This window comes from Blennius ocellaris, assembly GCF_963422515.1.
Source record: "Blennius ocellaris genome assembly, chromosome: 12".
Lineage (NCBI taxonomy): Eukaryota > Metazoa > Chordata > Actinopteri > Blenniiformes > Blenniidae > Blennius > Blennius ocellaris.
In genome coordinates this window covers 22997869-23022571 of record NC_137661.1, presented here as the reverse complement: position 1 = coordinate 23022571, position 24703 = coordinate 22997869, and the positions used below count along the sequence as shown (strand labels likewise).

General features: G+C 43.9%; 1 protein-coding gene across 2 annotated transcripts in view; it reads left to right on the top strand.

Moving 5' to 3' along the window:
- Positions 1–24397, top strand: part of zc3h3 (zinc finger CCCH-type containing 3) — a 63970-nt gene extending 39573 nt beyond the window's left edge. Inside the window, exons 5-12 of one of the 2 annotated variants that reach the window (XM_080505656.1) lie at positions 7089–7252; positions 10447–10522; positions 10919–11074; positions 11670–11736; positions 14574–14705; positions 21724–21881; positions 22000–22142; positions 24203–24397. In XM_080505656.1, coding sequence (XP_080361782.1) covers positions 7089–7252; positions 10447–10522; positions 10919–11074; positions 11670–11736; positions 14574–14705; positions 21724–21881; positions 22000–22142; positions 24203–24234 — 928 coding nt within the window. In that variant the 3' untranslated portion in view covers positions 24235–24397. Of the gene's footprint in view, positions 1–7088; positions 7253–10446; positions 10523–10918; positions 11075–11669; positions 11737–14573; positions 14706–21723; positions 21882–21999; positions 22448–24202 lie in introns of those variants that run through there. The other variant, XM_080505655.1, reaches the window with a different exon arrangement.
- The last annotated feature ends 306 nt before the right edge of the window (positions 24398–24703 follow it).

Below are 24703 nucleotides of genomic sequence, written 5' to 3'. Positions count from 1 at the left end.
GGCGGCGTACCATGTTCATGGTCTGTTTGGATCGAGGCCTACCTCCACCCGACATGTCCAGCTCACTTGCTTAGGATTGAATGTGTCCAATTTCAAGAATATTTCAATCCCTGAGTTGTGGTACATGTCTTCTTTTTTTAACAGCTGAATGCCATGTAATTGTTTCGAGACCGACTTGAAGAATCACAAGAGAAAAGACAAAGGTCTTAAAATATTCTTCAACACATATACACAACACACATTTGAATTATTCTTTTTAATTGAGTATTTCTTTTAGATCTATCTATCTAATGGATTTCAAAGCTTAATAAAGGGATGGAACCTCGAATGGTTTATCGTTATCATAACGCCACTTTGTTTCACAGGCTTTGAGCATATGTTGTTATAGGCTGGAAGAAATTGGAAAGAGGCAGAATTAGCCCCTGACAAAATACTTGTCTGGCCAGTTCTCAACAATTTGAGCCCATAAACCACAACTCGTCAGTGAACATTATTCCTATCCAACCTCGTCCAATACATCTCCTTCTCCCAGACCTACAGGAAGTGAGGTTCCCCATACCCAGCATGCCGTGCTTTCGCCCAGATTCAGCCCTAGCGATTCCAGCGGATGATTTAGTGCAGAGGTGCGGTTTGACGGGGCGGGGAATCGCCTGCAGTATTTCAGACGCCTTCACCAGAAAATAGATATAATCTCAACATTAACTCCATTAATAGTAGCAGGAGTGGAATTAAGAAAGCCATAAAACATGCACATTTGAGGATAAATTAATACCGTGCGTCATCTCTCTCACACTGCCCCCCCCCCCCCCGACCTCCAACACGCATTAATTTTCTATATCCCAGTCTTAGTTGTGTGTGTGTGTGCGTGTGCGTGTGTGTGTGTGTGTTTGTGTGTCAGTGTGTGTGTCAGATTAATAAAATCATCTGCTTTTGTTTTCTGGTGTAAATGTGAAAGCTCCAAGATCACCACATATCCTAACTTGAAATAAGAGTGATATCTTTGAATGTGTATGCATAAATATACACACACACACACACACACACACACACACACACGGTCAAGGCGCTCATCTCCTTTAGTGCTTCAGTATCGATCAGTACAGGATGTAAGAGACTGGGCAATAAAGTGAACCAGCGCTCCCTTTTCTTCACTTCTCTCCTCCTTTCCCCGCATCCATCCCCCTCTTTATGCCACGATTCATTCATTTGCTCATTACTTATCACATCAGTCATTCACCTGCCATCCAGACCAGGGTTGTGCTTTATTATCATCTACCGCCTCTTTCACCATTGTACGCCTCATAAAATACACACAGAGTTCAAGTTTACACTAAATATCTTTTTTTTTTCCTTGGCTCCTTTGGGCTGCAGGTACTGCGGCAAACGTCTTTTGTTTTATCGATATCTAAGTCACAAATGTTTTTCACCTAATACCAGTCTACCATCTCTAATATTTATTCCATATCTTTCCCACATATCCATTAAGCTTTCTTAGTGCCGGTGGAATGATTAAGTGACGAAGCTGATCACTGCATAAAAGCTAATTAAAGTCAGGAGTTGGCAAACCTGGAGACCAAACAATAAAGGAGCAAACAAAGATGGGAAAACAATGTTTACCTCTGGTGCCACCTCTGGAAAAACGTTCTTTTTTGATTGTGCCATTCACAAGAAGCATCTGCTGACGTGACTAATGCCTCGCAGGCATGAGATCTCTGAAGACGGTTGTGAATTGTTGAGATGCACAAAGCTGGAACTGGTTCCAAAACCAACTGAAATACCTTAGATATTAGATATAACACCATTCCAGTTTGACAAATTGTCGTCCAATGGAGGTGATTTAGTAGAAGAGCTCGTCTTCCGAGAAGTGGGCCCCGAGCCAAGTTGACATCGAAGGTACAGTACAGAACAAACAAAAAAAACTCTAGAATAACGGTTTGGCTTGAAGGAGTCAGTGGAACGAGTGAACATGTCTGTTCATCAGTGCAACGCACGGAAACATCAAACACAAACAGTGTCCGTGACTGACATGTTAAAAAAAATAAATACAGTTGGGGAAACAGGAAACATAAAGCTGAATATTGGAGACAAAGTTAGAACAGAGAGGTTTCAAAAACAAAAATATAATCTTTTGGAGTGTCTCAGTCGGAACCCAGTTTTTAATCTGATAGACGTGATCTAAAATTACCTCAAGAGAGCCATTCAGGCCAGACAGCCTAAGAAAATGACTGAGCTGAAGAAAATCTATCTGTGAGGAAGGAGTTGAGGTTGGTTGAAGTTATTTCTGCAACAGTGGACGTAGACTGGATCACAATCTACCCCCAATGCGTGCACACAGGTAGGAAACTCCAAGGTGTTCACATACTATTTCCTGCCACTTGTGCATTTGATTTGAAAGCCTCATGATGTGTAATGACGCCTCTTTGGTTTCCTTTAAATGGCCGGAGAGAAACAGCAGCCTCCTCGCAGACTTGAGAATTAGCCAGATGACTGTTTTTGCTGCGCTCTGTTTCAAGGGTAACTGTTTCCCAATATGAGCTTACTAATGCTTGGGTTGCAGACAAATAGACAAGGGCAGCATTATTCTGAGCAGCCGTGCGACCCTCCAAATTCTTCCCTGCCACTAAAACAAAAGTCGGATCATTCATCAACGGCACCCGTAGTGCTGAGTTGCGCTCTCCTTTATCTGTGCATCACATGGTCAAAGCAGTGCTCATACACACACACACACACACACACACACACACACACACACACACACACACACACACACACACACACACACACACACACACACACACACACACACACACACACAGGTCTCACAGGGATTTCTTTGTGCCCTTACACCGTCCTCTAGTTCTTATTTTTTTCAACTTTGTTTTTTCAACTCTTCTTTTTGTGATGAGTATAAATTCTCTAACCATGACCTCCACACCTTGTTTTTCTAGTACATGGTATCTTCAAAAGGTGGTATTGCACAAAACAATTACTTTGAAGTATTTATGAACCTGCCGAGTAGTGAAACATTTACTGGCATTACATATCATTAATTACTGAAGTAGATCGTAAAGCAAAAAAATGTTTGATTATATTGTGATCGTTGTTTTGTCTGTGGTCTCTTTCATTTTATTTATTTATTTATTTTTACAATTTAATTTCTGTATTGGGAACAATTTTGACAACTGAAGCTTCAACTTCAGCAATTGTTTTTTTTTTTGTGGTGTTTTCAAAACACAACTTGATTGTGTATCGAGCTGCTTTTCTCGTAATAGCTGAATTGTGTTCATTTTTTAGTTCTAAATACATATGTATAGACTTTTTTTTTAAACTGGAGATTCAATCGCTTAATATGATTTGTGTTGAATTGAGGTTGTCCGTGTAACTTTACCACATTTCGACATGAACAGTGAATCATTTCATGCATTTTTCTTGCTATTTTTTTATTTTTTTATTTTATTCGCCAGGAAGGAAGACAGAATGTCGTTGAGATCAAGATCTCTTTTACAAGGGTCGAATATTTTAACCTCATGATTTTGCTCTCACTTATTTTCTAGGATTTCAGCTCGAGAAATGTGCAATCACCATAACAATGATAGCTATAGAAATCATAAATATAGCCAATTCATTTTTTTTAAATCATGAAACCACAGTGATGAATCTAGAAAGGTACGCATCGTAGTACTGAGAGGTTTCCTAACACTTCTGTACCTCTCGTTAGAAAACTCCTTGAGCAACTAGTCGATGGAAATCTGTTCATCAGATCAGTCTGGTGACCTCCTGATACCAGACAGAGGCAGTGAGGGAGAAAACGCACTTTTTTTTTTAATGTTTGGTTTTCTGTGCTGTGTCGACTGTTTTTCCTCTCCCTTTCTTGTTCTTTCCATTACTGGCAGATTACCTTATTGTGTCGGTAATCTGCTCCTAAAATGGCTGTTTTCACTAATGATGTGCGGCCTGAGGGTGAAACTCATTCACATAGTTGTCTTGTGTACAGTAGTACAAAAGTCCTGCAGTTGAATTTATCCACAAATGAAGCACGCAGCTCGTCCGCTTTCAACAATAAAATGAATCAGCAGGCTGACATTTATGTTCAGTTGATTATATATGATAATAGATGCTCTGACACAGGTGGTTTTTATCTCGGCCATTTCTCATACTGCCACACAGTGTCGTATTTTGATTGTGTCAATGTTCCACTTTAAACAGAAACCCATCAATAATGAAAAGGAAGTACATTTATGAGTACAAGTCATGATGGTGTCATTTATGTGTTTGAAAGAAAACAGGCATCCGCTGCCTTGTGAGCTGAATGATGTACTTATTGCCAATCGTTCTTATTGTTTAAATTCGGAGGTGCACAAGAGAGAAACTTTGAAAGTGTAAGTCGACTTAGTAGGTCTTTATATATACCTCTCATACTCTCCTCAGTATTGCTTTTTGGAGTCGTATTTGTCTTCATTGGATTGACATTACATTCATAACGTTCCTCTCACAGGTCTCTTCAGAAATTTTCCTCTGGAAATAGTCACTCGACAAGTCAACAATAATAAAAACATGAACAGGAGACTCTTCGTGATACAAGTCATTTGAGGAGAATCTAAAAATAACCAAAAAGTTAAAAACAAAAACTGCAAAACACTGGTGCAGCCCGATAATTAGTCTCTGTGGTCGTGGCTGCAGACAACAGAGGAGAGTTGTCGGGCATCCACCTGCATGTTGTTATGCTTTGCTTTTTTGTTAGAAAGCAGAAACCTGATGAAGCCCGCAGTCACACCAGCCAGATAATAACGAGGCCACCAAGGTGCAACTAAAAGCCGTAAGAGTGTCTCGTATAGTTTCACAATCTCAACTTGTATATCAGACAGTTTGCGACTGTGCTGGTTTTATCTTAAATGCCGGCCTTCACCTGCTTAAGCACCAGGGATGGAAAATGTTTGGATGGTAAATCTCAGTTCATACTGATGATGATCAGTAACTTTGTTCTGCTGAGGTTGAAGCTATCCTGTGCACAAATGTGTGAGATTAGAAGAAATAGTGGCATGTTGTTTGAGATACAATAAAACCGTAAACAAAAGTGATCAAACAGACGATGTAGAAAATGACAATGGAGAAACAGATTTGTATTTCTATACTTGCTCAGGGACTCAAAGTAATGACCTGTTGGCTGTGGGAGATTCTCTAACCTCAAGGCCACTATTTCCTAAGCTAAAGCGAGGCAGACAGAGATTTAAGTGACTTCAGGTCGGGTGTTTACTTCAGCTGTGTTGGTGTGAAACGCAAAACTAAACTTATTGGCCGGGCAAAAGCAGCCGCTCCAAGAACAACCTTTTTTTTTTTTTTTTTGCCATTAAGGTTAAATAGTAATTTGGGTTAGCCAGATGACAATGTGTCGTCATATCCAGTAGTCAGGAAAACAAGAGAGGAAAGGCAGTGTGAAAGCAGCAGCACGAAACTTCTCATTTAGTTCAATTTGAATGTACACCCTGGTTTGTACTAACTGGTGTGCGGCCCACATGAGACGGTGAAGAACAAGGCAAGGAAAATGAAGAGGAAGGAGAAAAAAAAAGACTATGACACCGACAAGACAGAGGAAAACGCAGAACAAGATGATTAATTGATGATGAAATTAGGAAATAAAGCTCATGATGATGAAGACGATCACTATGATGAAGCTATAACTAACATATATTTATATTTATATTTATATTTATATACAGCCATAAATGTTTAGCATTTGTCATTTAGTGCCAGTAGAGTCTGCTATCGACAGACTGTTTTATTCTTAAAACACACACAAAAAAAAATTCAACAAGAACTCTCCTCTTGGTGTGAGTGAAGTAACAGCTCCCCTTTCACTCAGATTTTAAAGACATTTATTTGACAATATTTGTTGGATTCTGTCCTTTACCTCCCCCCACAGCAAATCTCACCCCGGATCCACCCCCCCCCCGACAGCTCCGTGTCAGGGTTAACTGCCGTCTGTGTTAACCGTTCGTGTCATATCCCCATTAACCTCCATTGTAGCTCCCCGGGCCACACGGTCCTTGTTTAAGCCTCCCTGGGTGGCAGTCAGCGCTCCAACATTAGCCTCCATTACAGCTCCCCTGGCTGCAGTTGCCCCGTGTAGGGCAGCCACTGATCTTGTATCGGCGAAACGGACTGTCTGTGCTGCCTGAGTTATGGCACGCAGTCGGGTAGGCCCGCGCTCGCGGGCGCAGCCAGCGCTTTGGTGCTCACTCCGTTTCTTCCTCGTTTGCAGCGGCGCAACGTCCATGTCAGTTGTTTAGCGAGCGGCGTGCGTCCGGGGGTAACCCTCGTCTCTTCTCTGTAATGGGAGGCATGAACTCTCGCTCTAAACCCATTTCCAGCCCATCTGAAATACGGCAGCAAATTACCTCCAGCGGCGCCCTGCACACCAGCCCCAATCCACCCCAAATAGAAGTGACAGGACAGCGCAATTTATCGCCATAACCCCTGTGCCGCACACAGACACGCACACACACACACACACACACACACACACACTCCCTCTCTCACCTACTGAGTGAACATGTGTGAGGAGGCCTGCTTTTGTGTGTACTGTACATACTGTATAGTTACGTGCGTGCGTGCGTGTGTGTGTGTGTGTGCGTGCGTACGTGTGCGGTCTCCACACTCCAGTGTAGGGGCCAACCCGGCTGCTCTGGCCCCCTGCCCTGCCTATTATCTCATTGATTTCCTCCTCTCCTCTTTTCAATTCTCTCCATTTCCACACTGCCGTCCTTTCCATTAGAGGGGCAATTTAACAGAGTGCTGTGACACGGGAGGAGAGATCGAGAGAAAGCACGAGAGAAAGAAGAAGAGAGAAGGAGCGAGAGAGTGTGGGAGGGAGGGGTGGGGGGGCTACGAGAAGGAAGCAGAAAGTGAGAAGAGGACATGTAGTGGAGCAGCTGGAGGCACAATGGGTCAAAAGAGGGTGAAACTTATGGGGCGGATTACAGATAAAACTGTGGGGGAAACACAGCATGAATTAAAATTTTACATTTGTAAATCATATCATCCTAAGTTGTAAACATTTTTTTTAATTGTTTTATTTCATGCGTCTGCAGGACTTTCCTCCAGAGGCGCCGCCGACCTCCCTACAACATGCACCCGTCATCCACCCAGCACTGGAGAGGGACACAGATGTGCTGGATCGGAGACTCCCTGTACAGCGTCTCAGCCAATAGGCTGTCCCGCACGGCACCAGCCAGCCTGTCAATCAACCGAACAGGTACAAGTGTGGTGTGAGCATGTGTAACTGTGTGAAAGCGAGGACGGCAGGCGCACTGAGTAATGTGGCAAGAGTAGGTGCAAGGCTGGTGCAATAACACAACTCTCATACTTGCTATCGCTAATATCACCGAGTTTCAGTAGGTCACTTTACAACAACACAGAGTTTCTTGGAACAAAACAATAAATATGTTAACAAACCTCCGGACGAGGACACGCTTCCGAGACTCGCAGGATTTCGTGGATGAGTGTTGTGACCCCGGCTTCGTTGTCCTAGAGGAGCCGCCGGATGCTCCCTGCTGGCCGCTGCATCACCAACCAAGCACTTTGAGGACATTCTGAACTCCATTAATAATAAACTGTACAGTTATGAGGCACGGCCGGCCTTGGTGGAGGTACTTCAATGTGAGTTTCAGGCGTTACTTCACGTAGTGCTCGCTGGAGTCACTGCTGGATCTCCATAGCGGGGAGCTTGCAGGTCAAACTCATCTTCACTGGACTTGAAGAAAAGGTAGAAGAAGACTTCCCGTGAAGGAGATTCTGCAGGTACACTTCAAGCTGCCTGCAGACATTGTGAAGGGATATCACGTCACACCACGTCCACTGCCTCTCAGAGAGATCCTGAACTGGTGAAGAGCCACAGCGGGGAGCAGAGAGGAACTGACCTCAGCATTAACGATCAGTTTCCCGAGAAGATTCTGGAGTGCCGCTGGAGTCAAGTGATGCCGAAGTGATGGAGTCAAGCAATACATGAGTGACGATAGTCTTTGTGGCACTTGCTGCACTTTTCATCCCGCAGAGAGAGTATACCTTTTTCTCATCAGTGCACAAATTCAGCTTCTCACTCTTAAATAACTATTGCGCTACTTTGGTGAGTAACTCAATCCTTTAAAAGCCAGTGGACATTATTCTCCAAAACAAATTATATGTTTGCCATCTCTCGTTGTGTTCTCTGGCTAAAGTTGTCATGAAAGGCAAAAAAATTCTTCTTTATCATTTAAAACTAAAAAGTATAGAATAATCGAAAAAGAATTACAAGCTGAAGTCAAAGCCTTGAAGATAGTTCTTGCTGCTTGACTGGATGACCACTTGTTGAGTAAAGAAAATTAAAAATGGACTTCAGTAAAATAATTGACCAAAAAAAATGCAATTTAAGCTGCAGTTATTACTTTTGGAATTTACGTGCATGTCTCCAATAACAAAATAAACTTTCATTAGAATTCCAAATGGTAAAATAAGTCGTGACTCTCAAGAAATAAGCAACGCATTAAGAGAATTCTATAGCAAGCTGTACCCCTCACAGATAAACCCGTCATAATGTAATACAGAAACCCTTCTGAGTGCAGTGGACCTGAAATTAAAAGAGAAGATTGCAGCCCTAGAAACACTCATCTCAATTTCCATCAAACTCTACAAAGAATTCTGACCTCAAGCTCACCAATATTTTTACGATGATTAAGAGGATTAAGTTGTTTTCTAATTGCCCTCCATTCATGAATTGCATGAATGTCAGCCTGATTTTGAAACCAGACTCCACTCTCCCATCGAGCTATTGCCCATCATCACTAATCAACTAAGATCTCAAATAATCAGCCCAAACAAACAGAATAGAAAAAATAACACCCCGCAACAAATTAAAGGCTGATACTCCAATAATAATGCATGTAGATTAATTAATCTGATTATCTAATACACCCATAGCCCATTAACAACACACTGAACTTTTCATATAATCGTGGGCACTGGAAACATTCAACTACACAATGAGCCATCAGATGTATGCCACTGTTTCAACAGGAAGTGAATAAGCAGGAATTTCTAAATATCACCATGTGATTTTTACTCCTATTTGCGAGTATTACAGGATTTAGGAGCAACGAGCTAAAACAAAATATCAAACTGTGTTGAGGTTTGATATCCAGCCTCTCGGCAGAGTGTGAACACTCATGTTTGCTGCTGCAGCTCTGTCCACATGCTCTCTAATAAACTGGCTCGATTTGCCATCTGAAATAATAAAGTTGTCATCTGTCAGAGCAGCGGAGGGGAGGGCCCCGAGATTAAAGCCCGGATCTGCCTCTACACCTTCACACTTCTCTGCGTCTATTCTTTTTTTTTTTTTTTTTTTTTCTTGCCCCCCTCCCTTTTATTGTGCACATTGTGGTGCAACTGAAACCCACAGGTGAAATTGATGATTCCGTTTCCACTCGTGACCTGCATCCCAACATGCTCCCGGCGTCCTCGACCGACACGCCTCAGGTGTCTCCTCAAAACGGGATCTGCCGCTTCACGTCTTTGCCCTCCGCAGCGTTAGTCCCTGGAAGCGAGCCACCGGACTCTGTAATCCCGCTCTGCTGAAGTCACACTGGGAGTGCACACACTTGATGCGAGCCTTCCCGCAAGCCAAAAGAAAGCTCCAAAATTAGAGGGCCAAATAAGATGAACTGCACACACGCCCGCACACACACACACCCACACCCACACCCACTCGACCCTCCGGTGTTTTGCTGAGTGCACCGGGTGCGTCGTGTTTCTGATGTTCTCACACAGAGCGACGCGTCACGTTTGGCTTTGGCACCAATGCTTCAAACCAGCACAGTATAAATAACCAGTTGCATATCGGGCTGTTATTGCATCTGCCGGCACAAACACACTTTGCAGTAGCTTCAATAATATCTAAGCTTAGAGTGTAGAGTGACTGTAGCGTTTATTTAAAACTTTTGAGATTAGAGTTGTCTCTTGAAATAACTCCATAGGATTTATGTAAACGATGAAAAACTCGAGCAAAATTGCTTCGTTTGATTTCATGTGTGGAAAAACTGGCCAAAATTGCCCGTTGAATCTGGTATTGGTATAAAGTTTGTCTGAACCTGTCACCCTATTAAATGTACCTAATGGAGGTGGGTGTAAATTTCCCTTCAGATGTGTCATGAGCAGAATGCCTCTTGAGATCATGGAAACAAGTTTGTCCTGGTTTTGATGGATTTTGGTGTCAACATCTCTGTGCTGGTACATTATGGATGAGTGTTGGACACGCTTGCTGCTGTCGCCTTCTATGTCGTGTTTGTGATCTTTTGGATTTGGATCCTAAGATAATAACGTTCATTTGAACAAATTAATTTAAGTTATATGGATTCAGGAAAATGTGGATTTCGCCTTCATTTCAATTTGTTATTTGTCTCTTTCTTCCATGTTTAGGACGCTCTCCCAGCTCCCAGCACTTGCATCTAAACCGCACCTTGCCCCGGGCCTCCAGCACTCGTAACTTAGCCAGGTAACATGTTTTTTTCTAGTTTATTTCCAATCCTATACATGAGACTACATCTGCAAATGTGACCAAAGGGAGGAATTTAAATTTAAAGGAGTTATATATGGGCCGTCTTGCTGGCTCTCCTCATGCAGTGCCACAATCATGAAATCAACCCCAGCCAAGACTGTAGCGTCTGACCCACCGCTCTCTCCTTTCCATATTAATTACCTTTCATCACTGTCATCTCAGAGGTGTACAGCCAAAAGAATCTGTTAAAATTAAAATGTACATTACAGTACTGATAATCCTTCGCAGGGAGGAGGCACAAGGTCTGAAATGTTAAATTTAGCTTTCTTCAGTCACGACAAGCTGCTAATGGATGATCATGGATACCTGTGGTTTGTCTGTTTCCCGAACCAGCCGTGCCGTCCAGCGGAGTCTCGCCATCATCCGACACGCCCGTCACAAGAAGCAGCCGAGGCAGTACTGCATGTACTACAACCGTTTTGGCAAATGTAACCGCGGCACCAGCTGCCCCTACATACACGACCGGGACAAGGTGGCCGTATGCACAAGGTAACTTAACCATCGCTTGACCGTCAGTTTGGCTGGACTGTTAGACGGATACAAACGGGGTGGGAAATATACAGACAGGTTTGAAGCAGTTCAATGAACAGATCAATAAATAGATAGATGGATATATGTGAGATAAATGGAAGGATACATGTGGGATGATTAGATGGATAGACTGATCCATGTGGGATGGATGGGTTGATGATGAACAGATCGTTACTTGTTGTGAAACAGATGTGGGATAAATGGATAGTTGGTGAGCAGAAACAGACACATGTGCATTTTTTTTTTGGTCATCGGTTTCTTTTTGTGAATACAATGTGGCCAAATGTTATAGTAGCCACATGTTCATCTCATTCTGGGGAAACGTTAAAAAGCACATTGCACTTTTCATTGACTTGATCAAATTCTTGTGATGTTTAAGTCAAATGCAAAAACTCAAAGTATCTCGTCATTACATATACTGTATCTTCTTAAAATGAAAAACGTGTTCTTCGTGCACTAACTTCCTCAACCAAGTTTGGCATTTTGATACCTTTATGACTGATTATATGTTTGTGGGTTTTTTTTCCCTCCATCTTCATTTTTTTGCATGCAGGTTCCTGAGAGGGACGTGTCAGCAGGCAGACACCTGCCCATTCTCGCATAAGGTGGCCAAGGAGAAGGTAACAGAAGTTGTCACTTGTGGCCTGCATGTAAGGCAACACAGTGCTTTATGGGTTTTCATTGCAAAGGCCAAGGGGGTAGAGTTTGTAACTATAACATGTCACACACTGTTGGGTACAGGCATCGTGGATCAGATTAACTCACTTGGCACAGCTCCTGTTTCCATGGCACAGGAAGGAGTGAGAAAGACATGCCCTGAGGTTTGATTGGGGGGGCTTGGGTAGGGGTTAGGTTGGTGGCTTGTGTGTAAACAAGCTATGTATATAACAATACACTTTTTCAAGATTGAAACTTAAAACCTAACTCATCACTTTACTCGCAGCACTGAGAAGATGGTTCATTGACCCTTCAGGAGACCTTTTAATGACCTTCAAGACAAAAGTCATGTCTTTTAACATTTAGCGAAAACATATATGTATATATATATATATATATATATGTGGTGTGTGTGTGTGTGTGTGTGTGCATATGTACATAGCGAGGGCAGGATGCACCCTGGACAGGTCGCCAGTCCATCACAAGCATTGCAAATTAGGAATAATAATAATAATTGATATTCATCATATACGTTAAGGTGTTTTTTCATATTAATGCACTGCAGAGAGTAAAACCTGGACAGGATCATCCACAGTGGCTTCCTCCAAGCAAGAGGGAGCCTCTGGTATAATTTTGGACATTGTTCCAATCTTAGGAAATGAATGTTGAGAGAATATTCTGCCAGTCTTAAGCAACTGTCCTGCAAAAATATAGTGAATAAGGACAATGTTGAGGAAGAATGTCAGCGAATACCACGCTATGTTGGTAGAATATCCTGCAATTGCAATTCCATTTATACACATTCTATGATAAAATTGGGCGGAAAATCTGTACAATTGTGAAACTTTTGTGTAATATATTCAAAAGTACCAGTTCAATTGTGTTCAAATTGAAAATTGAGTTAAATTGGGAGTTTTTCTTATATTGTTGTGTTTAGATTTAGCCAGTTCTTAATGCTCAGAATTCAAATTTGTAGATTTCACTGAGCTTATACTTCCGCTCTCATTAATTACTTTGTACGCTTGGTTAATTGCCTCAACCCATCTTTGTGTAATTGTAAACATTTAAAAGAAGGTGGGGGTTTTTTTGGAGACAACAACCCTGCAACAGGTGCCCTGCTGCCTCAAGCACCACCCCACCAGCACGCACACACGCACACACACACACACACACACACACACACACACACACACACACGCATGCACACAATGCGCTGCACCTGTGTTGGTTGTCACCCCACTGCCTGAAAGTGCTGAGAGCCAGCTGTCTGTTTGTAATGCCACCTCTCCAACAGACACCCCCCCCCCCCCCCCCCCCCGCCATGTTACCCCCAAACCTTCCGCCCCTCTCTCTCCAGGATGCACTCTCTTATTTCATGGACAACCCTGCAGCAGGACTGTATGTGGGGGGTGGGGGTTGATATGAGGAGAGGTGAGGAGCGGGAGGAGGGGAGTGGTTCAGGATTATGCACCAGCACCCTCCGAATTTGATCCCAGCACTAGTGTGGATAGACGAGCCTGAATCCTGAATCCTGCTTGCCCCCCACCCCCCCCCCCCCCCCCCCCCCCCCCCCCCCCCCCTTCACAACCACAAATACTTCGAAATCAGATATGCCCAAGCCAACTCCCCTGGCATCCCTCCCCCCTCCCTCCTTCCCTCCCCTGCCCTCTTAGGCTCCTGCACCACACACACACACACACACACACACACACACACACACACACACACACACACACACACACACACACACACACACACACACACACACAACACACGCACACGCGCACAGGAACATCACAGTTCCAGCCTGCACACACATCCAGAGCACATAAACACATCATGCGAGCTGGACGAGCTGCAGCCTGGATAAATATTTCTGTTGCAGTTAATTAGGTAGAACTGATCCCAGCTCAACAAGGTGGAGTCCCTCTCACTCTCTGCCTCCCCACCCTCCCATCTCTATCTACCCCCCCCCCCCCCCCCCCCCCTCCCTCAAGGTATATTTAGAGCGGCCTTCAACCAGGCTTGTCCCCCTGCACACCAAACAGCAGGTCCTGTCTCTCGGCGCACACACACACCACACACACACACACATGCTGTCAAGATACACATTCACTCTCACTCCGCTGCTGTCAACTGCAATTAAGGTCATTTAGCTGCTCAGTGTGACAGATCGCTTGGCGCTCCGGACACATCTGAAGCGTACGGGACGGCGGTGTGGTTTTAGAACCGCATGTCTGTTTACTAACTCGCGTGAACCCATGTAATATGCTTTCAACGCCAACCCGGCTCTTACTGGTTTTCTCTATTGTTGCTGCCATTATTTACATTCAGTAAAGTTTTTGAGTTAAGGCATTGACATCCACTCCCAATATGCACACCAGGATTGTGTCTGTAGGGTTTTTGGAGATATTACAAAGTGTTTTTCAATCATTTATTCATTTAATGCTCTTCAGAGACTTGTGGGTAAATATTGGTTTGGAGCTCATCGTGTAATGTAGAAATGTTTATGGGTTTATAGTTGATTACAAGAGTGGTGTTTAGAAACGTGTCCTATTAATGCTGAATAGCATGTCCAGTCAGTACAGTTAGGCATCATCAGAATGAAAAGTCCAAATAAACAAACTAATCTTGAAAACTGTCTTACTATCCAAATATCACTATTTAACGGAAGTCACATTAATTGTTTGAACAAGAAAAGTGACCCTATTCAGTGTTGATGAAATGTGGATTTGTGATTGCCCTGTGTGCGCACTCTTTGAAACTTCCTCGGGTGAACATGACTTGTGTCTTTTTCCAGATGCCTGTGTGTTCCTACTTCCTAAAAGGCATCTGCAACAACAGTGACTGCCCTTACAGTCATGTGTACGTGTCCCGCAAAGCTGAAGTGTGTGAGGACTTTGTTAAAGGCTACTGTCCCGAGGGAGAGAAGGTAAAAACACACACAGAAACACATGAAATACATTCTCCTTGGAAAGTCAAATCTGATCTTAATTGGTACCTATACAGAAAAATACAGAGGATCACAAGAGAGTCTTTTCCTGTTGCATAATAATTAGCGGTAGCAATGAAATGTAGGCAAATTCTGCTCGATAATTGCGTTGGGAAAATACATTGTACTGCCAAATGTATTTGCTCAGCTCTCCAAATCATTGAATTTAGGTTTTTGAATCACTCCCATAGCCACAGGTTTATAAAATCAAGCACCTTAGCATGCAGACTGTTTCTATCTGGCACGTGACTCAGGCAAGTGAATCATTTTAGCAATATAGTTTATTTACCACTGCTCACATTCTGACCTCAGAGGTGTCACGTGTCCTTTGTTTCAGAGCCTTTTCAGAATACGGAGTGTTAACAATAGGAAAATGTTAACTGGGCCAACTGTGGGATTCAGTTTTGCATAAATAGTCTTTTGTTGTGATTTAGGCCAACTTTCTTTTCATTTTCGGGACGTTAGAGAGGAATACATTCAAAATTGAAGTTAATAAAGAGTACTAAATACAGGCCATCTGTGATGGAGACGAAGACGGACGTACAAATCTGTACACAAGTCGTAACATTTTCTCAAATTTGTTTTTAACATGGCTTTTCTATGTTGTCAGTTTAGACTTAGAAGCTCATTTTGTCATTGTCCGATCCATTTCCTGTAATGCATTTTTTTGCAATGTTTGTAATCACTACTTTCTTTTACAACACTGCATAGTTTTATGAATGTAGTATAGCAACGTTACAGTGCAAATGAAAAGGTATGCAGCTTGACAAGGGTGAGTCTGCTTGTCTACACTGAGGCGAAACAAATGTGGAGTGGATAGTGACGTTTACACATCGGTCCACGCACGTCTCAGTATGCACTCAAGGGACATGCGTGCACAAATGGTATTACAGACGTACAAAACTAATTATACATGGATAAGTCTTATTACGCACATCTAATTGTACTCTCTCTCTCTCTCTCTCACACACACACGCAAACACACACACAAATACATTGTGACATGCCCATACAAATCTGTATATGCACAAACCTCACTACAGTCACACAAATATCATGTTGGACGACACACAACTCGAAATACAGGCACATAAAAGAAGCCCCTTATGTTCCTCTTTTACGGAGTCATGAAGTGCCGCCCAGCCGAAGATCGCCGATCGCTTCCAATAACCTGCCCCGCGCGTGTTTGACTCAGTCTTTCTCAGTCTGATTGGATCAAGTGAAGTGATAGATGGCGATGTGCTGCCATAAATTTTTTTTTTTTTTGGGGGGGGGGGGGCTTCATGTCACTTCTGTCTGAGCAGAGTTTGATTTAACGCTCCGCCGATGCCGCGATCTGCTCGCAAAGTTCCTGCTTTAAGCTGCGCTCTTTATCTGAACACACAGTTACATTGTATAACATGTATAAAGTTCCACTGGAGTTAAACTGAGGCTTAGGTAAATAAGTAGTTTGGTAACCAATCCCCCACCCCACGCCCCACGCCCTCCCTCCTCTCCCTTCCCTTCCCCACATACACATGTACACAGTGACACACAGGCAGGAACAGCTGCAGCGGGTGGTGGTCCATAATGGCATAACTGTAGTGTCTGAGTGACACATTGAGGGCCTGATGGGTAGCCGAGAGCCACCTACACATGACGCACGACACTCGAGTCAACTCTGTACACCCCCCCCCACACACACACACACACACACACACACACACACACACAGTCACTCACTGTCCTCATGCCCACCTTACATACACCTCCTGCTCCCTTCTCCTCCTCTCCTGTGTTTCAGCCTCCCTTTGCCCCCCTCATCACCCCTTCCCCCTCGTCTTCTCCGTTTGTTTCTGAGCGACGAGTATGAAACAGATGCTTTTTCACACTGTCAGACCTCATTTAAATAGCGCACGGGGAAATGAGGATATAGAAAACAAAAGGGATATTAATATTTATTCTATTAGCCAAAGTGCTTAGGTCTGTGATTTTTTTTTTTTTCTCTATCTCTCTCTCACCCCCCATGTGTGGCTGTTTGTGCCCGAGCATGTGTGTTTATGGAGCGCCGCGCTGTGAGGCTCCAGCAGCTCTATGATGGATAGCAGGCAGTAATTATAGATGGAAAAACTGCTGAGGATGGCACTATGAGCCAGGCAGGCAGACACTCCAGCAGCTCAGGGGTTAAGTCGGCTCCTCGCCTCCATCCTCCTTCTTTTCCTCCTCCTTCTCCTCCTCGCAGTCCTTGTCCCATCCTGCCTCATCCCAGCTTTGTCTCATGCTCAACATCCACTCCAGAGAGCTGCCGCCACTTCCCTAATTGTCCGGCTGTTTTTTTTTTCACCCACAACAGTCAATTATAACGGCTTTTGCCCATTTCACAAGTTAACGTTAACCAAAAATTGAGAACCGTAACCGTTATCTCTCGTTTGGCTCTCATTGGGCTTATATTGTTTGCGGTTTGGCAACTCCAGCCAGTTTATGGCAAAACGCTGTTTGATCTGATGTTTTCAGATAAAAGGGTGTTGGTACTGCTCAACCCTTTTTGCGTTCTTTCTCTATGACGTTGCCGTCAGCTGGTATTGCCACATCTGCAACTGTTGTCCTCTCCTGTTCTTTGGCAACCATCCCTATGTTGGATTGGCCAGCCAGCAGCAGTTTCTCTGTTTATTCGTTTGTATTTCAGTAGCGCTCAATACAACACGGTCATTTCAAGTCATTGTTACAGAGACAAACCAAACAATTCCACATGAGAAAGCATAGGTGACGGTGACTGCTGTTCTCTTATGGAGCAAAGTCAGCTTCTTCAGCCAGTATGTATTGATCATATCAGGACCGGGTGCTGCCCAAAGCTTCATCTTAGACATTATTTCTTGGATCTCTGTTATAAAGATGTTTATAGGTTTGCTTTGGGAGGTTGCTGTGATCAGTTTTCCAATCGACGAGCTATTGGGCGTCAGTATTGTTTGATGCTTCCGTTTCCCATATGCCTTTCCAGGATTTTTCATCTCCGCTCTTGGTGGGTCTGACCTGCTGTTATTTACCATAACCCTAACCTGCCATTAGGAGTTCAGCTTAGCTGGTTCAGTGGAGAACAGCCTCTTTATTCCCCCCGACTTCAACCTCTCCGGTGTATCTTTTTAGCCGGCTGGCGAGAGCCGTTAACCTCTGTTTAGCAGTTTCAAGTGCCTCAGGGATGGAGAGCCCTTTTATATTTCGTATGTTCGTCTTTATTCAACAGGTTCCCTTTATGTATCCAGCTGGCTCTCTTCTGTCCGGGCGCCTTTTATCTTGGCCTCTAACCATCTTTTTCATGGAGGCTACTTGTTCTTGTTTATTGTTTGTCTTGTATCCAAGCTCCTGTGTGAATACCGTGGTGTCCACATTCTGTTTTTTAATTTTTTTTAATTTTATTTTAGAATTTGCATTTCATTTCAATTTATTTTATTTATTTTATTTTTCTCTGATGTAGGAGCTTCAGAAAAGATTGCACTGATAAAACTGAAATGTGGTTTTTTTTTCAGTGTCCATTGTGACTGACAGAATGACACTGCATGCACATTGTGAAAGTCCAGGATTTTGCCACATGACACTTGGGACTAATGAGCAGGGTGAAATGTGAAACTGCACAGACCGTGGAATATGTAGTGTGGACCGTTGGTTTACAGGCATCCAAAAATGAAGAGGAGTCAAACTCATCGGCCCTCAATCAAATCTCTGAAAATGCTGCCTTCCATGTGTAGTGTGAACGTTTCAGTGTTGCAGTAGTTGTGATAAAACACATTTCATGCAAGAGAGAGAAGTCGGTTAGGTTAGACTGTCATCCACCATCTACTGTCATCTCGCTTTTGCCAAAAAACAAATTGAGGTGAAGCCAGGCCGTGGTGTAAAACTGCTTTTTATTTTACCACTGTTTGACATGTGCAGGATCCAAAGTTTTTTTTAGAACCAATCTGGCAGTGATTGACAGTCCCATTGCAGTCTCATTGAAATGAATTAAGACATTCTAATGTTGACAGGATCACACCCTGATGTCTCCGAGCTAAGGTTTTCTCAATCTTTTCACCTTGTAATCTTAATAATCCATCAGACTGCACTCATTTATTGTTCACTTGCACTCACTTCGAGTCGCTCTCGGTGAGTGTTGGCTTAACGCCCAAGTTGTAAATGCATGCATGGTTCCTTTTTTTTTTTTTTTTCAATTTTACTGTCTTTTCCATCTTCCTTCCTCCCTCCTTTCTTGTTTCTTTTTTTTCCCCCCCTCTCTGTCTCTCGGTAAATGTGCTGACTCCTCCTGGTTTGGGCCCAGCAGAGAGCTCTCTAATAGGCCCCCGAGACGTCCCAGCATTCCTTAAATCAAGTGGAAAATTGTTAACTTGGTGTGGGATAAAGATGTTCCGTCCACTTTAGCGTTTTTTTTTTCCTCCCATTTCTTCTCTCCCTCTGCTTCTATCTCTCTGTCTTTCTTTGAAAATGAGGATGTATGCTGATGGAGCTGTGGGAAGGGGATTCGGATTTTGCAGATACTTTCTCCGACACTCGATGGCTAAGTAACTTGTTACGTTGTTTCTCTGCCTAAAGTGTGACGGTTCTGTGGTGTTTACAGTTGCAGGCAGACATATTGAATCCCCTCATGTCAAAAAAAAAAAAATATATAGATGTGGAAAGATGATGACATTGACACAAATATTTATTTTCTGTCTTGACACATACATGAGCCGTAAAATGCTCAGCTTCCTCCGACCATTTAAGTCTCTGAGACTGAGAAAGTGACTTGAAATTCCACTTTCACATGCTAGACCCGAGAAGGAATACATCCCCCTCTCTGCTTGCTCTACTCTAATCTTCATGCGTTTTCCATTTTTGAACAACTTTGCAGACTTTGGGCAAAATTTTGGATGCGTTTTTTTTTTTTCTTCTTCTTTTTTTTTCCCCCCACTACTTCAACAGCCTCAAAATTCTATATATTGTTGGTCCCTGTGTCTCATTCACACACACATACAATAAGTCAGGTAACTCCAGATGTACTTCAGTTCCTGGAAATAACAAGTTTATTCTGACAATCATCGACACACGCCACCAGTCCCTTCTGGAGATAAATGCGTTAAGTAGTAGTTGTATAAGAAAAAGGCCCCAAATGAAAAAAAATTAATGCTCTGATCGTTGCGTTGAGACAATGATCATGAAGTTGCTCACACTGTCAGTTGATTATCTTGAGCTGTCTGTAGCCGCACCACCAAGAACCCATCGTCTGTGAATCCCTTTTCACTGAGCAGCAAAAGACCACAGATTTAAAGCCCCAATCAGAGATATCACTTCAGTTGCCCATGTTTGGTCGGAGTCCTCCAGAATCACACAGCGTAAAGCTGAGAGACATCAGAAAGGTGCGTATTTGAGTTCATGGAAGGATTAGCCTGTGCCTCCAGTGGAGTCGGTACTGACGTTCATCACAGATTTCAACGAGGAGGAGAATGGGGAAAGTGACTCGGAGGAAGGGCAGTGATTAGGGCGATTAGTCAATTCCGTAAAGAAATCTCCCCGAGGGGACTAATAATAAAGTCTGATTAAATAGTGGGCTGTTGCAGGTTCTAGTAGACGAGGGCCCTTCGGATCCAGCACTGACGTCCTGCACCAGAAATAAAAATGTCCCCGTGGATACCAGCGAGCAGACCTGATTTGTTGAGGGAAACGTTTGTGTGAAAACCGCAGACCCTATAAGATGATCCGCAGAAACATTTGACAACGAGCTGATCCCGGGCCGCCCTGGCACCCAGGGGCGCAGGAACACGGGTGTGAGGGCGGCGAGAGGGCCTTCGATGGCAGCGAGTCAGGACTGCTGGGCTCCACGGAGGGTTGACCGAGAGTCCACGGTGTTCCTGGAAAATCGATCTGCACATCCCTCCTACCCTAACACACACACACACACACACACGCTCCTTGCAGCCTGCAGCCCACGGTGAATATAATTAGCTTTTCTGACAGGTGGGGGGGATCGGATCTCGTGGAGAATGAAGCTACCAATTTACACCCGTATTACACTGTCATACACACTCACTTGCAAACATGTGAAAGCTCGCTCTCTCATGCACGGCGCTCCCCAGGATGACACTAGCTGTGACCCACTTGCTCAACTTGCACGTTAAAAAAGAGGGTGACAGAAACACGGTCCTTTTTAAACGTATTAACTTACAAAGGAGTATCGGATTAAGTGCCTAATCAGGAGGCGGGCCGCACTTTTACTGCGTGAGATCACGTCTCATAAGTCCTGCGAGTCACGAGGGCAGCCGGCCACGTCTCAAAACATGCGTTACACTTTGTCTATCCCAGAGGATTGGTAATTAGTAGGATTAGTAACGGAAAACAATGCGTGTGTTCATGAAGCTGTGTTTGTGTTGGAGACAAAGCCCTCTTAAGAAATCTGTTACACTCATGGCGTGAGGATTTTTGGGTGGGGGGGGGGGGGGGAGTAGAACCACAAAAAAAAAAGAAGTCATGTAATTTCCAGTAGATGTCAAATATCTTCATACTTTAAAAAAAGAAAATCATCAAAATGTTTTTGTGTTTTGATTAGATTATCCACACAGCAGGAAACGTCATTTGTAACAGTTCTCCTATAAACCAGTGTGAGTTAACTACGTGTATTTTTCTTTCTTTATAGCGACAGTTTGACATCCATGTACACAAATCCATCTCTTGGACAGATTGTGTATTTGCAGATTAAATGTTCATACTATTTTGTGCGTCTTTGTACATTTATCTTGTTTTTCTGCACCTCTGTGTCTTGAGTACGTACATGCAAATATGCTTATTCGTCTATGCTGCTGGGGACTTGTGGACGGAAACAAGAGAAATCCATGCAGGTTTAGGTGACTTGTTTCAGGCAATGCGCACGACTGGGTTTACAGTAGAAAACGAATGCAAGTCAATGGGATATTCCCCGCGATACGTCCAAACAACGTGCGTGTCTTTTGCGTTCCAGTGTAAGAAGAAGCACACTCTGGTGTGTCCGGATTTCTCAAAGTCCGGCGCGTGTCCTCGAGGGTCCCGCTGCAAGCTGCAGCACCGCCAGCGAGTCAAACGCAGCGGCAACGACGACGCGGTTCCAGCCAAGAAAGCCCGCAGGGAGCCGGCGGAGAGGTCGGAAACACGGATTGATAACAGCCGCGCCAATTAGTACCGAGACAAATCATCACCGGACTGATATGACTTTTTTGTTATTGTTGATTTTGGCTACACTTTTGTCCTTCTCTCACAGGCCACATTTGTCAGTCATGATACCGCAGGATTCCCAGGCAGCTCAGGGGACGCCCAAAAGGAGCTCTCTGGCCCTGCCATCATACATCTCCCTTTCCAGCTCACCAGAGGAGGCGGACGCACCAGACACCCTGCGAGTCAAAGGTATGAATATCTGTCACCCAACAGACCTGGAGCGCGTTGGAGTGACCCGAGGTGACAGGAAAGACCAAACTTTACTATCGTATGAGGAAATCATTGCTTTAGTTAGCTGAAGCTGAAGAGCGGTATAGAAATGTTACATTTGCTGTAATAAGTCCTTGTCCCGGGTTTGTAAAAAAACACAGAAAACAGTATTATTACTCACCCAGAAAGATTAAACTGGGTATGAAATGTCACGTTCTGCTCTCATATGACGCTTGAGCTAAAACTGAAACGTTTTTGTCTCAAATGTCAACAAGTGTCGGCTGAAATCAGATTTTAGAAGTGAGTTAGCCACTGTAATGCTAGTGTAGCACAGAGTTTGTGGCAGTTATTGGTGAGATTTGACCATAAATTGTTTCTTGAAGTGTGTCTTGTAAATGGTTTTGCAGATGTTGAATACAGCCTTTTTATGAACCCTGACATGTCTAACATAACCAATACATCTTTAAACAAGTACATGATTAAACTAATGCACAAAAACGACACATTAATTCATAGGGTCTACTGAAAGAAAGAAAAAAAGTCATGCAGGACTGCAGATCTTCTCCTGCCTTGATTAAATTGTTTAAAAAAAACTATATTCATATATCACAAGTATCATGCAACAGCAGCGATATTTCATAGTGCTTTTTTTTTTTTTCTTTTCCTTGTTGATTGGCGATATACAGCTGCATTTCAGTCAGTACAAACAAGAAAGTTGTTTCGTCTCCTGTCACTTCACTTTCCCGTTCTGGCCAGGCTCCAGGTTTCCAGCGATGGACTTACACACTTAATTGACAGGAACGATGGAAAAAGTAGGACGGCCCATAACGCGGGGGATTGAAGGGTGGTGGTTGGCCCGAGCTGCAGACGGATAGCAGTGATCAGGGGTGTCTGTGATAATGCTCAGGGGAGGAGGCATAATGCTCCCAGGACGGAGGTAATAATATTTAGGTTTTGGGCTGCATGGAGGCACAGCTGAGCTCTCTGTTGACAGACATGACCGATCGAGGATTAGAAAAGAGGCTGCCTCCTCGGATCCCTCCCATTCCTCCACCCCCCCCCCCCTGCTCTCCCACTCCTCATTTTCACCAGCATTCACCATCCACCTGCCCCTGCCTGCTGCACGCAGACACGCCACAGCACTCTCACATTAAAATAAGAATGTGATCGCACAATTTTTACGTTGGTGGTGACAGAGGAAGCAGCTTTGTGCTGCACTGGTTTGAGGACATAAAGAGAAAAAAAGAATAAGTCGGAGATCGACAAACAAACAAACAAGTTGACATCCGATGGCGGGCTGATCCACTCGCTGCAGACTTGATGGGAACATGAAGCACGGATCACAATCCTCCACTTCCCCGGGGCAGAGATGCTGCAAGTTACAGGAGGAGGGAGAGAGGGATGACGCACAGACGAGAAGAGAGATACAGACAATGTTGGACATGAAATGGTGACATGAGCTTTTGGAGAGTTGGAAAAGGAAAGAAGCTCCGTCCATAAAAAACCTAAAGCAGCTCAACTAGAAACTGATCAGGTTGATCTGAACCGACTCTCGTAGTAAGATTTCTTTTTTTTTTTTTGAAGTCTTGTGTCAGAAGTTTCTGTTCAATTCACAAACTGAAGCTGGTACCTGGTCGTGCCCCTGGGTTTGTACTCTAAGTATTACTAATGGCACTCTGCTCTGGGCTCCAGCACTCCGCGCCGCCCGGAGCCTCATTAAAGGTGGAGCTCCGCCAAACAAGCTCCTTTTCACTTTGCATAAATTAGCTCAGGTACGATGTATCACTGCCAGACTAAACCCTCACACACGCACACACCTTCATCCATCCCCTTCTCTTCCTCATCAGCTGAGATGTCATCACTCACCGTTTGAGCCAGATTCTTGGTTTTTTTTTTGTTTTTGTTTTTTTACATACAGCCGATCTGAACGAGTTCCACTCCAGCGAATCCACAGTTTGTCAATTTAAACCTGTCCGTTTGTGTCGCGTAATTTCTGCCGCCGTCTTCTTTTCGTCTTCATCTCCTGTGTCTCCCCACAGAGAAAAAGCTGCAGATCAAACCCCGTCTGTGAGTTCACACAGCGTGCCGCAGAGCCGAGGGCGAACAGGACCTGATGTTTGAGCCTCTCTCTCTCCCTTCCCTCTCGGCGATTTCACTCAGGTCCGCAAATCTTTAAATCACTTTCACTTTTAAGCTGTTTTTACATATTTCTTGAAGTGTTTGCCGTTTACAGTTTGTCATCGTGTTTTTCTATGTTTTAAAAAAAGAAACAATAAAGGAATTCAAAACCCACTCGGTGCGTTGTTGAGGTCAGTGTTGTAAAAGTGTTTATAGATTGTGAGCGTGCGGCGGCGGCGGCGTCACGTGACCCGGGCGGGTTTTGCGAGGGCCGTCGTGGAGAAGGTGGTGACAGAAGCAGCAGTTCCTCCCGGAGAGGAGACACATGAGCTGTGTGTGTGTGTGTGTGTGTGTGTGTGTGTGTGTGTGTGTGTGTGTGTGTGTGTGTGTGTGTGTGTGTGTGTGTGTGTGTGTGTGTGTGT